The 14,905-nt window shown below is 44.6% G+C and overlaps 2 protein-coding genes and 1 long non-coding RNA gene across 5 annotated transcripts; 1 reads left to right on the top strand and 2 right to left on the bottom strand.

Annotated features, from left to right (window-relative positions):
• Nucleotides 1-2,734: 2,734 nt before the first annotated feature.
• On the bottom strand, nucleotides 2,735-5,195 carry LOC115154488 (zinc finger protein with KRAB and SCAN domains 1-like). Of its 3 annotated transcripts, none has more exons than XM_029700758.1 (3): nucleotides 5,059-5,195; nucleotides 4,159-4,673; nucleotides 2,735-3,991 (listed from the first exon to the last, which is right to left on the bottom strand). In XM_029700758.1, exons 2-3 carry the CDS (start codon nucleotides 4,644-4,646, stop codon nucleotides 3,115-3,117), a joined length of 1,365 nt encoding a protein of 454 aa, XP_029556618.1. In that variant the 5' UTR covers nucleotides 4,647-4,673; nucleotides 5,059-5,195; the 3' UTR covers nucleotides 2,735-3,114. The 3 variants fall into 3 exon arrangements, with proteins under 3 accessions (XP_029556618.1, XP_029556617.1, XP_029556616.1); XM_029700757.1 differs by having other exon boundaries at nucleotides 2,735-3,892; nucleotides 4,159-4,838; XM_029700756.1 differs by having other exon boundaries at nucleotides 4,159-4,838.
• Nucleotides 5,176-6,734, top strand: LOC115154489 (uncharacterized). The gene is made up of 2 exons (XR_003867906.1): nucleotides 5,176-5,294; nucleotides 5,658-6,734. It is a non-coding gene; the product is annotated as an uncharacterized LOC115154489 (long non-coding RNA).
• Nucleotides 6,735-7,989: 1,255 nt separating this feature from the next.
• Nucleotides 7,990-11,679, bottom strand: LOC115154490 (NF-kappa-B inhibitor alpha). The gene is made up of 6 exons (XM_029700759.1): nucleotides 10,778-11,679; nucleotides 10,571-10,688; nucleotides 10,131-10,332; nucleotides 9,902-9,990; nucleotides 9,473-9,703; nucleotides 7,990-9,275 (listed from the first exon to the last, which is right to left on the bottom strand). The coding sequence occupies exons 1-6, from the start codon at nucleotides 11,269-11,271 to the stop codon at nucleotides 9,234-9,236; spliced, it is 1,176 nt and encodes a 391-aa protein (XP_029556619.1). The 5' UTR covers nucleotides 11,272-11,679; the 3' UTR covers nucleotides 7,990-9,233.
• Between the last annotated feature and the right edge of the window lie 3,226 nt (nucleotides 11,680-14,905).

Raw genomic sequence — 14,905 nt, forward strand, 5'->3', positions numbered from 1 at the left:
TGACCCCTCCTGTCTCAGCCTCCAGTATTTATGCTGCAGTAGTTTGTGTCAGGGGGCTAAAGTCAGTCTGTCACATCTGGAGTATTTCTCTTGTCTTTTCCGGTGTCCTGTGTGAATTTTAATATGCTCTCTTTTTCTTTCTCTCTCTCTCTCTCTCTCGGAGGACCTGAGCCCTAGGACCATGCCTCAGGACTACCTGGCTTGATGACTCCTTGCTGTCCCCAGTTCACCTGCCGTGCTGCTGCTCCAGTTCCAACTGTTCTGCCTGCAGCTATGGAACCCTGACCTGTTCACCGGACGTGCTACCTGTCCCAGACCTGTTGTCCCAGACCTGCTGGAACCCTGACCTATTCACCGGACGTGCTACCTGTCCCAGACCTGCTGTTTTCAACTCTCTAGAGACAGCAGGAGCGGTAGAGATACTCTCAAAGATCGGCTATGAAAAATCCAACTGACACTTACTCTTGTGTTACTAACTTGTTGCACCCTCGACAACTACTATGATTATTATTATTTGACAATGCTGGTCATTTATGAACATTTGAACATCTATGTGCTGTTATAATCTCTACCCAGCACAGCCAGAAGAGGACTGGCCACCCCTCATAGCCTGGTTCCTCTCTAGGTTTCTTCCTAGGTTTTGGCCTTTCTAGGGAGTTTTCCTAGCCACCGTGCTTCTACACCTGCATTGCTTGCTGTTTGGGGTTTTAGGCTGGGTTTCTGTACAGCACTTTGAGATATCAGCTGATGTAAGAAGGGCTATATAAATAAATTTGATTAGCAGCATCATGCTGTGGGGATGTTTTTCAGTGGCAGGGACTGGGAGACTAGTCAAGATCAAGGAAAAGATGAACAGAGCAAAGTAGAGAGAGATCTTTGATGAAAACCTGCTCCAGAGCACTCAGGACCTCAGACTGGGGCGAAGGTTCACCTTCCAACAGGACAACAACCCTAAGCACACAGCCAAGACAACGCAGGAGTGGCTTCAGGAACAAGTCTCTGAAAGAGCTTGAGAGGATCTGCAGAGAAGAATGGGAGAAACTCCCCAAATACAGGTGTGCCAAGCTTATAGAGTCATACCGTGGAAGACTCAAGGCTGCAATCGCTGCTAAAGGTGCTTCAACAAAGTACTGAGTAAAGGGTCTGAATACTTACAGTGACCAGTCAAAAGTTTGGTCACACCTACTCATTCAAGGGTTTTTCTTTATTTTTTAAAATGTTCTACTTTGTAGAATGATAGTGAAGACATCAAAACTATGAAATAACACATGGAATCATGTAGTAACCAAAACATATTTTATATTTGAAATTCTTCAAAGTTGCCACCCTTTGCCTTGATGACAACTTTGCACACTCTTGGCATTCTCTTAACCAGCTTCATTAGGTAGTCACCTGGAATGCATGTGTTACCAGGTGTGCCTTGTTTAAAGTTAATTAGTGGAATTTCTTTCCTTCTTAATGTGTTTGAGCCAATCAGTTGTGTTACAAGGTAGGGGTGGTATACAGAATATAGCCCTATTTGGTAAAAGACCAATTCCATATTATGGCAAGAACAGATCAAATAAGCAAAGAGAAACTACAGTCCAACATTACTTTAAGACATGAAGATCAATCAATACGGAAAATGTCAAGAACTTTGAACATTTCTTCAAGTGCAGTCGCAAAAACCATCAAGCGCTATGATGAAACTGGCTCTCATGAGAACCGCCACAGAAAAGGAAGACCCAGAGTTTCCTCTGCGCAGACGATAAGTTCATTAGAGTTACCAACCTCAGAAATTGCAACCCAAATAAATGCTTCAGAGTTCAAGTAACAGACACATCAACATCAACTTTTCAGAGGAAACTGCATGAAAATCAGGCCTTCATGGTCGAATTGCTACCACTACTAAAGGACACCAATAAGAAGAAGAGACTCGCTTGGGCCGAGAAACACGACAATGGACATTAGACGGGTGGAAATCTGTCCTTTGGTCTGACGAGTCCAAATGTGAGATTTATTTTTTTATCCGTCTTTGTGAGACGCAGAGTAGGTGAACAAATGATCTCCGCATCTGTGGTTCCCACCATGAAGCATGGATGTGGTGTGATGGTGCTTTGTTGGTGACACTGTCTGTGATTTATTTAGAATTCAAGGCACACTTAACCAGCATGGCTACCACAGCATTCTGCAGCAATATGCCATCCCATCTGGTTTGCTCTTAGTGGGACTATCATTTGTTTTCAACAGGAGAATGACCCAACACACCTCCAGGCTGTGTGAGGGCTATTTGACCAAGAAGGAGAGTGCAGGAGTGCTGCATCAGATGACCTGGCCTCCACAGTCACCCGACCTCAACCCAATTGAGATGGTTTGGGATGAGTTGGACCGCAGAGTAAAGGAAAAGCAGCTAACAAGTGCTCAGCATATGTGGGAACTCCTTCAAGACTGCTAGAAAAGCATTCCAGGTGAAACTGGTTGAGAGAATATCAAGCGTGTGCAAAGCTGTCATCAAGGCAAAGGGTGGCTACTTTTTGAAAAATCTAAAATATATTTTGATTTGCTTAACACTTTTGGTTACTGCATGATTCCATGTGTTAATTCATAGATTTTATGTCTTCACTATTATTCTACAATGTAGAAAATAGTCAAATAAAGAAAAACCCTTGAATGAAGGTGTCCAAGCTTTTGACTGGTACTGTACATACATAATGCATAAAACATTGATTCTAAAAATAAATACAGTACACTGTTACGCAATTCTTTTCTGATCTCTGTTCTGAAAATAAGTACTACCATGATCACAAACTAATAAATAATTAAAGATTAACTATCACAATATCAAAATGCATGAAATACCTATCTTGGATCAAGGACATCTACAAAAAAGAATAAATAAAGAACAAGTAATTTGAGCTTGTTTACATGGAAACCAGTTCACCTGTGAAAACCAAAGCAGTGTCCTCTTATGGAACACGCCAACAGAAAACACTGGTAGTTTTCTCACTAATAAATCTGCCTACGTAGGACATTTACAGAGAAAGCCACCTGACCAGTCCTACTTCAAGTCCTTGTTGTGTGTCAATTCTCACAAGGCCTCCTCCCAGCCAGGTGAAGTGCTGATAGTTAAGAGTATCAGCGTGAGTGAGAATTGTGACGGGCCCCTGGCCCTGTCCCTGGCTTGCTGTGGGAAACCTGGTGCCTCTTCATGGTGTCTTTGAGTTTGAAGGTCTGTCCACAGTCAGTACATTGAAAGGGTCTCTCCCAGGAGTGGATGCGTGTGTGTTTGTTGAGGGTGCGGCGGTGGCAGAAGGCCTTCCCACACACCCCACAGACGAAGGGCCTTGCTCCCGTGTGAATGTTCCTGTGCTCCTCCAGGTTCCTCTGCTGGGCGAAGCAGCAGCCACAGTCTGGGCACTGATGGGAGGGCGAGGGTGATGGCGGGCATGTGTGGAAGGAGGGTGAAGGAACACCCGAGAGGGTCCCCCAGGTCAACTGTCCATCTTCAGAGATTAGCCTTGTGTACCTAGCAGTAAGCTCAGTCTCGTCACTAGAAGCATTACTCCGCAGTCCGTCTATCACTGGTCTGTCCTGGACATGTGGATGATAGGCATCAGGAGATTGGGGTGGGGGTGGGATCTGACTGGACACTGTGGGTGTTGGATGCGTGTACATGGTGGAGGAAAGAGAGTTGTTTCTGGGAAGGAAGATGTAAGGTGTGTCCACAGACATGCTTTCATGTTCTGTTGTTCTCACAGACATCTGGATGGGCTCTGGAGGAGCACTCTCCTGATGCCAGTCAGGATCCTCCACTTCCTGCTTACACACAAAGATGGACCCTTCCTCTGGGACCCTCTTATGCTCGTCCTGCTCCTCCTGATAGCTGGTCATCCCCACGTCAGGAATCTCCAGGCTGAAATGGACAGACTCCAGTTTAACTGTCTCCAGCTGGTTGAGAAATGACTTAGTCAAAGCATCTGGCTGATCACTGGTGCTCTGCATCTTGACACTCCTTTAAATTCAAAAAATGAAATACAATCAAGGGCACTTACATTTCAAGAGATGAAGGTTAATCATAGTGAATCATTATGATCTGAATGTGACTAAACAATTAAAAACTTTAGACACTGAGGATGATAGAATAACTGAAGATAAGATAGCAGCCACACATTGACCTACCCTTGTTCTTGTGCCTCTGTTGAGCTCTGTGCTGTGTCTGTCTGTGTAGGGGCAGGCGAGGAGACGGTGAAGACCCCAGACCCAAGCCGCTGCTCAGCCATGCTGATTGCTTCCTCCATATCCCTGGGCTGCTGCTTCTGCACCCAGGCACCAGCCTCCTTTGGCAATAGGGACAGAAACTGCTCCATGGCAACACACTGCTCTACTTGTGCAGCAGTCCTTAGGTCAGGCCTAAGCCAGTGCTTAGCAGCTGAGTCAAGCCTCTGCCCCAGCTCTCTGGCTCCCTTCTGGGTGTCGTACCTCAGGGACAGGAAGTCCTGCCTGCTCTTGTCCTCCACAGTCCACATCTGTCCCTGTACCCTGGTCTGGGAGGCATTAGTCAACCCCTGGGGTCTGATCGGTTGACTCTTCTTCTGTGTCTCCTCTTGCAGCAGCCCAGGCAGCCTAGCAACCCAGTCCTCCGGGTCTTTATCTCTCCCTGTTGTCATCCCAGGCCTTCTCTGTTCCTCTTCATCCTGCGGTGAAGACCGGTCAAGGGTTTTGGTTAAACCATCTTTGACCAGCTGGCTGAGGACCTTGGCCTGGATCTCCCCCTGTCTGGTCAGAGCTTTCAGCTGTTGTTTATGCACATCCAGCAGGGACACCAGGAACTCAACCACATTCATATTGATTGCAGGTGCCTATGGTGAGAGCAGTAAAATAAATGGACTACTGGATCACAAAGGCATATATTACCCCAAAGAGTCAAATTTCCAGTAGCATCACTGCAACTTAACTAGTTAGCCAGGTGGACAACGTTAAGTGGGTGATTTAAACGTTTTTTTTTTTAAATGATAGCAGAATGATTATCTGCAAAGGTATTACACAGAATAGAACATAACTCAAAGTAATAGAAGTTACCTGTGATTGTTAATTACTCGCCGTAGACGTTCCAGTAGCTAGCTACAAATAATATTTTGACAACAATGGACGAGAGGAATGTTTACAATGTTACACCACACAGGCGTCGTCACATTCAAATGGGACCCCCCCGGAAACAAAAGAGAACTTTCTACGTAACGTTAGCTAGCTAACTGTAGACTAACTTGCACGAAATACAATACAAGTAAAATACCCAAAGAAGCCTTAGCCTCACGGTCAGTAACTATATTTTTCTACCTGTGGTTTTGGTCAGCTTGATAGTCGGTGAAAGTTGCCTATAGCCTGTCTTGTCAGCTAACGTTAACTTAGCTAGCCTACTAAACTTGCACTAACGTTAGCTAACGTAATCCTTCATCCAGAGATACATTTAAATGAGCTAGCTAGATGTACAGCCTTTTAAACATTCACAACCTCTTGGATCACGTGTTAGAAACATAGTCATTTAAGGCTGAGTATAATACATTTTATACTCAGCCATATACATTCATTTTATTTTCACAGAATGTATTATAAAGTTACACCCAAGTTATCTTCATTGCCCAAGTGGCACAATTATTACCAAATGTTTATAATCATAGAGACTCCAAGAGTGGAACCATGGAAGTGGTGCGGTTATTAACAAACCTACAAGCAGTGCACCGACAGCAGCTACAGCCCCTGACTGTACAGGGAGAGATCCAGACTCTATGGCACAGTTACTGGAGAAGGAGGAGCTCAGGAGAATGGAGCCCAATGTGAAGCTGGAGGAAGTGGAGGATCAAGCCTGAGCCCAGTTAAGGCAGAACAGAGGCGACAGCAGTAGGGCTTCAGCTCTATGAGGTACGACCCAGAGAGAGGACCCAGGGAGCTGGGGCAAGGGCTGGAGAGTGCTGCCCATTACTGGCTCCGAGGAGGACGGATGTGGTGAGGTGTGTGGCCCTGCAGAGTTTTGTATCCCTCCTGCCCAAAGATGTTGGAGACTGAGTGCTGAAACAGTGCCCCCAGGAGATGGAGGAAACTATCTGCATGGCTAAGGAGTACCTGAACAACACACCTGGGGAGTAGAGCAGTGAGATGGACAACCACTCTGATGGAGAGGGGTACTCTGTAGAGCAACAGAGGGAAGAAGAAGCAGGGTACGGACAGATCATGATTTGAGTGTTTCTTACACTCAAATATGTTGCCTACAAATATTGTGGGTTTATTGGAATGCATTTGTTGATATGTCTATTTCAATTTATTTTCAGACATGCAGAACCTAAAGTTAACTGTGAGAAGATTGGTCACAGGACCATGGCCAGGGTTGTTTCGGAAGAGGATAGATGTGGCCAAAGTCTGCCAGTACAGTAGTTTCAATATAGATGCCAGACATCTGGCTGACATTTACAGTGAGGATAGGAGACTTGATGGGGAAGATGATTTTGCTGAACATGAGGACTGGGTTAAAGAGGAGATAAAATACAATAGCCAGTCTGAGGTAAAGGTTGAGATCGGGTCAGCCTCTGAGATGGGACAGTCTGTTGACATGGCTAGAAATACTGAGAAGGTTGAGAGGGGTCAGCTAAGAAACATAGCAAATCAGATGCCTGTCTCTGGGAGGGCCAAGAGATGTGTATCTGCCCATCATCTCCCGTAAAGCCCGAATACCGCTGAGGGAGACCCTCTCCTACCTGAAACGTAAAAACAAAAGATCCCTCCTATAGACCAAGCCACTGCTGTCCTGACTGTGGTAAGAACTACAAACAGGCTGACTTTGTCAGTAAACACTGTTGTAGTGCCTTCCCTAAATTCCACTGTCCTGATGGGACCAAACCTTTACTTCTCAGACATGCCTGACTCACCACCGCAGAATCAATAATACGGTTGTGGGCTGCCCTGAGTGTGGAAAGAAGTTCAGGGACAAGTATAATCAGAAATGTTACGAGAACCAACACAGGTGAGACCCCTTATAGTTGTACAGACTGCGGGGACGTCTGTTTTCGTGTGAAAGAGCTGCAGGAGAAACAGCAACATCCACACAGGAGAAAGGCCATTCCGCTGCAGTGTGTGTGGGAGGGACATTATTTATTATCCACATTAATCTAGCAACATTTCAGTTAATACACCAGTTTCCCCATGATGAACATTTTAAGAAGCACAAAGACTATTTTGGATCTACAGACTGTCCCTGACAAGTGTGACGAATGAGTGCAGGTACTATATGATTGTAACGGGCAGCAGGTAGCCTAGTGGTTAGGGTGTTGGGCCAGTAACCCAAAGGTTGCTGGATCAAATCCCTGAGCTATTCTGTTCCCCGGGTGCTGTGGATGTTGATTAAGGCAGCCCCCGTGAGTTAACAACACTTCAGTTGTATAACTGACTAGGTATCTTCCCTAAAGATTGGTCAGAAGCAGCTGAATGGATTGTACAATAGCTTGAGAAACGGTCAAATTCTATGCACAAATTGGTTTACGTTAATGAGCATTTCTCATTTGCCAGGATAATCCATCCACCTGACAGGTGTGGCATATTAAACAGCATGATCATTACACAGGTACGCCTTGTGCTGGGGACAATAAAAGGCCACTCTAAAATGTGCAGTTTTGTCCCACAACACAATGCCACAAGTCTCAAGTTGAGGGAGCGTGCAATTGGCGTGCTGACTGTAGGAATGTCCACCGGAGCTGTTGTCAAGATAATTTTATGTTAATTTCTCTACCATAAGACTTATTTAAATTGACTTATTTCCTCATATGAACTGTAACTCAGTAAAATCTTTGAAATTGTTACATTTTGCGTTAATATTTTTGTTCAGTATAATTATGTAGCCTCGGCTCCCGGATGCTGTAACTGTGTGCAATCTGTATCGAAGCTGTGCATGGAAGTAAAGCTTGGCTACAACTTTGATACAGAATCCATACTGATGAGTGTTCAGGGAAAATAAAGAGCAGATACTGCATATCCTCTTTTAATACTCTATACATTTTACAGTTTTATTACAATAATCATGTAGACATCATGCTCCTGCTGACAAGCAAATACAGAGGCACCCTAGCCTGTCAAATCACCAGTCAATCCTTTTTCAAAAGAATACAAAAATAAGTCAAAAATACAGAAAGCGAATATACACCAGATTAAACCCTTATTCTGGAGGGTCTCGGTGTCTGCTTTTTGTAGCTCCGTCTTTAATTTGTGAACTGTACATCAAATGAACTGAATGACATCACTCCAGGGTATTCCAGGGATAGTCGTCAGGCCCTGGTTAGAGCACTCATAGTCAGGGACTGATTCATTACTGAAATTGTCACATCACATTACCCTCTACCCATGTGATAGGTCAAAAAATCTCAACTCATATAGACTTGCAGAGGTTCCCAAATGCCGTTAAACGATAATTTATTTCAACTTGAAGCAATGATGATTTAGCAATGTGTTGAGTTTGCCCCTCTCCTTTCTCCTCCCATCCCTTGTTAATTAACTACTTACCTTAGCATGCATAAACCTCTACCTTATGTACATTCACATCTTCCCCTAACCCTGCCTGGTTAATAATGCTAATATCTCAGATCCTTCTAACTGCTTTAGTCCCAAACCCACATCTATAGCCTTAAAGATAGAATGCGCAGTAGGGGAAACTGCGCCACGGCTGTTTTTGTTTTGTTGACGAAGCAGAGCTGGGGAGCGTTGGGTCTCATGGTAAAAATAAATGCACTATATACACTGCTGTTCTATCTCGCGTCCAATCATGTCCGAGAGAAAAACACAGTTCATTGTTTGCAGTAACTTCTTTGTTGTTGTAATATCGCAAACGGGCGTGGCAGTTTCACCATGAAGGACTCCAGCTTTAAAGTTGGAATCTGTAGTGGTGAAACTGGCAACTAGTTTGACAGAACACAGCTTTTGTTTGGATCATCTCCCATGCGTAAGGTAGGCAACACTAGTCTTGGCAAGCTTAGCTCCAGACAAACACTAAAACCATGTGACCCAACTAACATTAGCTTACCCCCAGCACAATGTAAAGGAACTAAATTGACAGGAACAACTGACTGGGTTGAGAACTGGACCTACTCAGCAGCCTTGCTATATACAATTTACAGGCACACATACATACATGAACCACACACACAAATGCACATCAATCGCTTAGCCCAACAGCAGCGCCATGACTTCATGTGGCTCAGGTTCCATGTTCATGGTTAGTGCACTCGTTGTCCATTGATAACAACGTCATCAAACTCCTACAGGAGGCAAACGCAGAGAACAGCAGAGTTAATATGACTCCAGACTCCAGTGTCATGGAGTCATATAAACCCAATAATAACACTCACAGCCATGATGGACACTGTGTGACTTCTGAAATGTCAATACATCTATGACAGACAAATAAAGAAGTTCATATCTGCAGTGCCAACTAACTCCCCCAGACCACCCTCACCTCTTCACTCTCCCTCTCCTCTTCGTCCTGGGCCTGTGCGTCAGAGGCCCCTCCAGCCTTGAGCAGGGCCTGTACCTCCTTGTTGGGCCTGTGCAGGGAGCAGTAGAGGGCTGTGTGGCCTGCATAGGAGGGCTGGTCTACATTGGCTCCCCCTTGCAGCAGCAGCTGTACCACCCTGGGGCTCTGGGACTCCACGGCCCAGTGGAGAGGGGAACGGCCTGAGCCTGGATCCTGGGGGGGGGCAGAAAGGGAGAGAGAGGCAGTGAGTGGATCATCATAACCTTTAAGTGTAATTATCTTGCTCAGCAGGTGAGGGGACCTTTAATGACTTTAATGAATGAAGTGCTGAGGCATGTTGGAACCCAGCAGGCATGGAGGACCCACCCTGTCTATATCAGTCTGATGTAGTAACTACTGTAGGCTACTCACCCTCTGGTTAACATCAGCTCCTGCCTCAATCAGCATTCTGATTATGTCCTCCTTGCCCCTCTGTACTGCCAAATGCAGTGCACTCACCCCTGAAAGTGGGAAAGAAAGGAGGAGGGTGCCATTACAAATAGAGAAACCTAAAAGGTAAAACAGGGATGATAAAGTTACGGTATGCAAAGTTTCTAATGGTACAACGACAGGCTACATGTCATCTGGGTGATCTGTGTACCTGAGTAGTTGGTGAGGTGTAGATAGTCGGTGCTCTGGCAGTTGGAGGTGATCTCTCGTACACAGTCCTGCCTCAGCTCCCTGACAGCCAGGTGCAGCGGTGTGTTCCCTCCTCTCTCCTGGAGCTCAGCACTCGCACCACCCCACAGCAGCCCCCGCACACACTGGGACTGGTCCACTATGACAGCCAGGTGGAGGGCAGTCTGACAGAGGAAGTAAGGAGGAGGAAGATAAGAAGTGGACATTGAAAATAGAGGGAAACACAATAGAGACAAAAAGTCCCCAAAGTAGGAGATTTGAGAGGGCCAAATGAAGAGTGAGGAGACCAAGAAAATGAAAGTGGACATGTTAATTACATGTTAATAACCCCCCCATTGGGAAACATCCCTATGTTGGTGTGGCGGATCTCAGCTCAGAAGAGCAGTGTGTCCCTGTGCTTACCTGTCCCAAGTGGTTCTGGATGTCCAGGTAAGGCACCCAGCTCCTGTCCAGAGCTATCACCCCCAGTAAGTATTGTACGAAGGCCCAGTGCTCGTGGATAAGAGCCAAGTGAAGAGCCCTATAGGCAAAGGAGATGTTTGAGATAACAATGACAAATAGCCAACAAACTGCTGTTCATCATGTGAATAGTAACGAGAGCCTACTCACGTGTCTCCATCCTCAGACACAAAGTTAAGTGTGTTGAGCATCTCGTCTCTCCTCTGTCTTTCCTCCTCCGGGCTTGGTGCTGCTTGCCTCCCACAGTCATCGACTGTGTAACTGATAACTGGTTCATTCAGGTGCATGGTCCCCAGCCCCTGTGATATACTCCCCACCGTCTCATCTGTAATTGAGTCCCCTATAGCTGAGTCCAACCTCTCTCCACCACCCAGTGAACTAAAGTCCATAGGGTGCTTGTCAGTGTCATCCAGTGAGGGGTAGGAGGCCGTGTGAGGAGGGGACCTGGGCCCCCAGGTTTTGGATGTCTCATTGCTGAAGGAGTCATCCAGGCTCAGCGCTGTTCCACTCAGACATTCTAGCCCACTGTCGCACCAATCATCCGGTGCAGAAGTACCCAGAGTTTCGTGTTTGTCAAGCCCGAAGCCAAGTATAGGCCGTGCATGCTGCTTTCCAAAATCGCACCTGGGCTGAATACCAGCCATTACGAATACTGTTGCTAGCTAGTTATTCCTTTTTTATAATAGACTCCTTTGCAACGGCTGGTTAAAATCGATTGCTTTTACTAACCAGACAGTTTGCGAAAGCAATGTAGCAGGCTAGCTGTGCTTTCAAGCTGGTAACTGATGTCCTAGCAGTTAGTTAGCTAGCTAGCACGCTAAAGGTGCAAGAGGACCAAGTCTACGAAAACAGCACAGGGCGCTGCATCCAAGTTCTAACTGATATCATCAAAGTTCATCTTCACCTGATAAGCTTTTTCACAGAGTAAAATAAATATTAACGTTACCGTGCTAAATTGTTTACAGGTCAAGTCGTCTCGCGAAAGGAGATGTCCTGGGGAATTCCCAAGCCTCTCCAACCAAGTCTGTTAGAAGGAGTAGGTCCTGTGCGCATGCGTGTCATTGCATATCCGATAGGTCCTTTATTACTGATAGAACAATGAGAAAAAAGATTTGACTGTACTACTCTTGTAGTGAGATTAAATCAACGTTTATTTATTTACACAGTTTAGCAGATGTTACAGCGGGTGCAGCGAAATGCTTATGTTACTAGCTCCTAACATTACAGTAAAATGTCAAACAAGTACACAAATAATAATACAAATTTAAAAAAACACAACACACACAAAGAATGATATGTACAGCAGTAGATATATTAGTGAGCTATGTCAAGAATCCAGTATATAAGTACATGGTACAAAACCCCACTGCAAAATTAATATAATTGAAGGAACTTTGCTTCTGGACCAGAGGCCGGAATATAAATATCCACTATAGTTCAAAAGTTTGGGGTCACTTAGAAATGTCCTTGTTTTTGAAAGAAAAGCACATTTTTTGTCCATTAAAATAACATCAAATTGATCAGAAATACAGTGTAGACATTGTTAATGTTGTCAATGACTATTGTAGCTGGAAACGGCTGATTTTTAATGGAATATCTACATAGGCGTATAGAGGCCCATTATCAGCAACCATGACTCCTGTGTTCCAATGGCATGTTGTGTTATCTAATCCAAGCTTATCATTTTAAAAGGCTAATTGATCATTAGAAAACCCTTTTGCAATTATGTTAGCACAGCTGAAAACAGTTGTTCTGATTAAAGAAGCAATAAAACTGGCCTTCTTCAGACTAGTTGAGTATCTGGAGCATCAGCATTTGTGGGTTCGATTACAGGATCAAAATAGCCAGAAACAAAGAACTTTCATCTGAAACTCGTCAGTCTATTCTTGTTCTGAGAAATGAAGGCTATTCCATATGAGAAATTGCCAAGAAACTAAAGATCTCGTGCAACGCTGTGTACTACTCCCTTCACAGAACAGCGCAAACTGGCTCTAACTAGAATAGAACGAGGAGTGGGAGGCCCCGGTGCACAACTGAGCAAGAGGACAAGTACATTAGAGTGTCTAGTTTGAGAAACAGACGCCTCACAAGTCCTCAACTGGCAGCGTCATTAAATAGTACCCTCAAAAAAACAGTCTCAACGTCAACAGTGAATAGGCGACTCCGGGATGCTGGCCTTCTAGGCAGAGTTGCAAAGAAAAAGCCATATCTCAGACTGGCCAATAAAAATAAAAGATTAAGATGGGCAAAAGAACACAGACACTGGACAGAGGAACTCTGCCTAGAAGGCCAGAATCCCGGAGTCGTCTCTTCACTGTTGACGTTGAGACTGGTGTTTTGCGGGTACTATTTAAAATTTCTTCGGGATCGGTGTCCCTTCCATGGGACAGTTGAGATAACGTAGGCTAATGCGATTAGCATGAGGTTGTAAGTAACAAGAACATTTCCCAGGACATACACGTCTGATATTGGCAGAAAGCTTAAATTCTTGTTGATCTAACTGCACTGTCCAATTTACAGCAGCAATTACAGTGAAAGAATACCATGCTATTGTTTGAGGAGAGTGCACAATTTTGAACATAAAAAGTTATTAATAAACAAATTAGGCATATTTGAGCAGTCTTGATAAAAAAAATGAACAGAAATACAATGGTTCATAGGATCAGTCTAAAACTTTGCACATACACTGCTGCCATCTAGTGGGCAAAATGTATATTGCACCTGGGCTGGAATAATACATTATGGCCTTTCTCTTGCATTTCAAAGATGATGGTACAAAACATTTTTCTTTGTATTATCTTTTACCAGATATATTGTGTTATATTCTCCTTCATTCCAAGAGAAGCCAGACTTCCCCCAAAAATGTCCCAATTAAAAAACATAAAATAATATATCTTTGGTCTCTGTGTTTCATCATTTTCCTTCAATTCGCAAGAAGCTGAATGTATCTCACAGGAGAAAGCATCTGACAGAGCGAAACAGTGCCCCTCTGTCTCTCTACGTGTATGCCATCTATCTGAAGCGATCTGGACTCCCTTGACAAAAAAAGTATAACAAATGTGCCAATCAGCGTTGAGCTAAACCGAGTGAACTCAACTGTGAATGGTTCTGGCGCATCCCAAAAAATTATCAAGGGAAGACAGTTCGGATTTGGCGTCACTCCTATCAAATCCCATTGTCATTGACAGAAAATCTTGAATTGTTGCATCTCGTTGTGTTGGGCCTTTCCTAAATTAGCCATGGATGGAGATAGGGATTTGGACTTCTGGTTTTACTTAATTCTCTGTACTGGCCAATGATTATAACGGCAATTCTGATCCAACCATTAATTCATACATTGTTGTGCCCCTGGCCTGAGAGGATAGAAGTTCAATATGTAGCTAGAGGTAGAAGGCTAATGTTAACTAGCTAACATTGCCCATGAATGAAAGGGCTTGGCTTCCCCAGGGATTTGACCCACGCACCGCTACTGATGGCCTGGAGATTGAAGTTGTTTATCAGTTTCTCGGTCCCAGCTTTGATGCACCTGTACTGTCTCCACCTTCTAGATGGTAGTGGGGTGAACAGGCTGTGGCTCTGGGGGCTGAGGTCGTTGATGATCTTCTTGGCCTTCCTGTGACACCGGGTGCTGTAGATGTCCTGGAGGGCAGGCAGTGTGCCCCCGATGATGCGTTGGGCTGACCGCACTACTCTCTGGAGAGCCCTGCGGTTGCGGGTGGTGCAATTGCTGTAACATGCGGTAATACAACCTGACAGGATGCTCTTGGTGGTGCATCTGTAGATGTTTGTGAGGGGCCAAGACACATTTCTTCAGCCTCCTGAGGTTGAAGAGGCTCTGTTGTGCCTTCTTCAATGTGCTGTCAGTGTGAAGGGACCATTTCATATCCTCAGTGATGTGCACGCAGAGGAACTTAAAGCTTTTGACCCTCTCCACTGTAGATAATACATTGTTAATACAAATTTGGGCATCATTCATCTCAATCAATACATGACTTACTTTACATAACGATTGCTGGGTTTTCTCGGAAAGCCTGCTTTATGTTGCATAGGTGTCTGTCTGTCTTTTGAAGAGCACAATAATCAAAATGGTATTGATCCTTGATACCACCATCAATTAATTTGATGACATTAACTGTAATAATCACTGAATGAACAAAGATCATTTGCAGTAGAAAATAGCACTTGAAGTCAAATATTAATTTTATGAGGATACACGGGGTGGCGCCAGAGACCTATACAAAAACCATGTTTTGTTTTCCTCTTTGTCATCTGTAAGCA

This window comes from Salmo trutta, chromosome 19 (genome assembly GCF_901001165.1).
Source record: "Salmo trutta chromosome 19, fSalTru1.1, whole genome shotgun sequence".
Lineage (NCBI taxonomy): Eukaryota > Metazoa > Chordata > Actinopteri > Salmoniformes > Salmonidae > Salmo > Salmo trutta.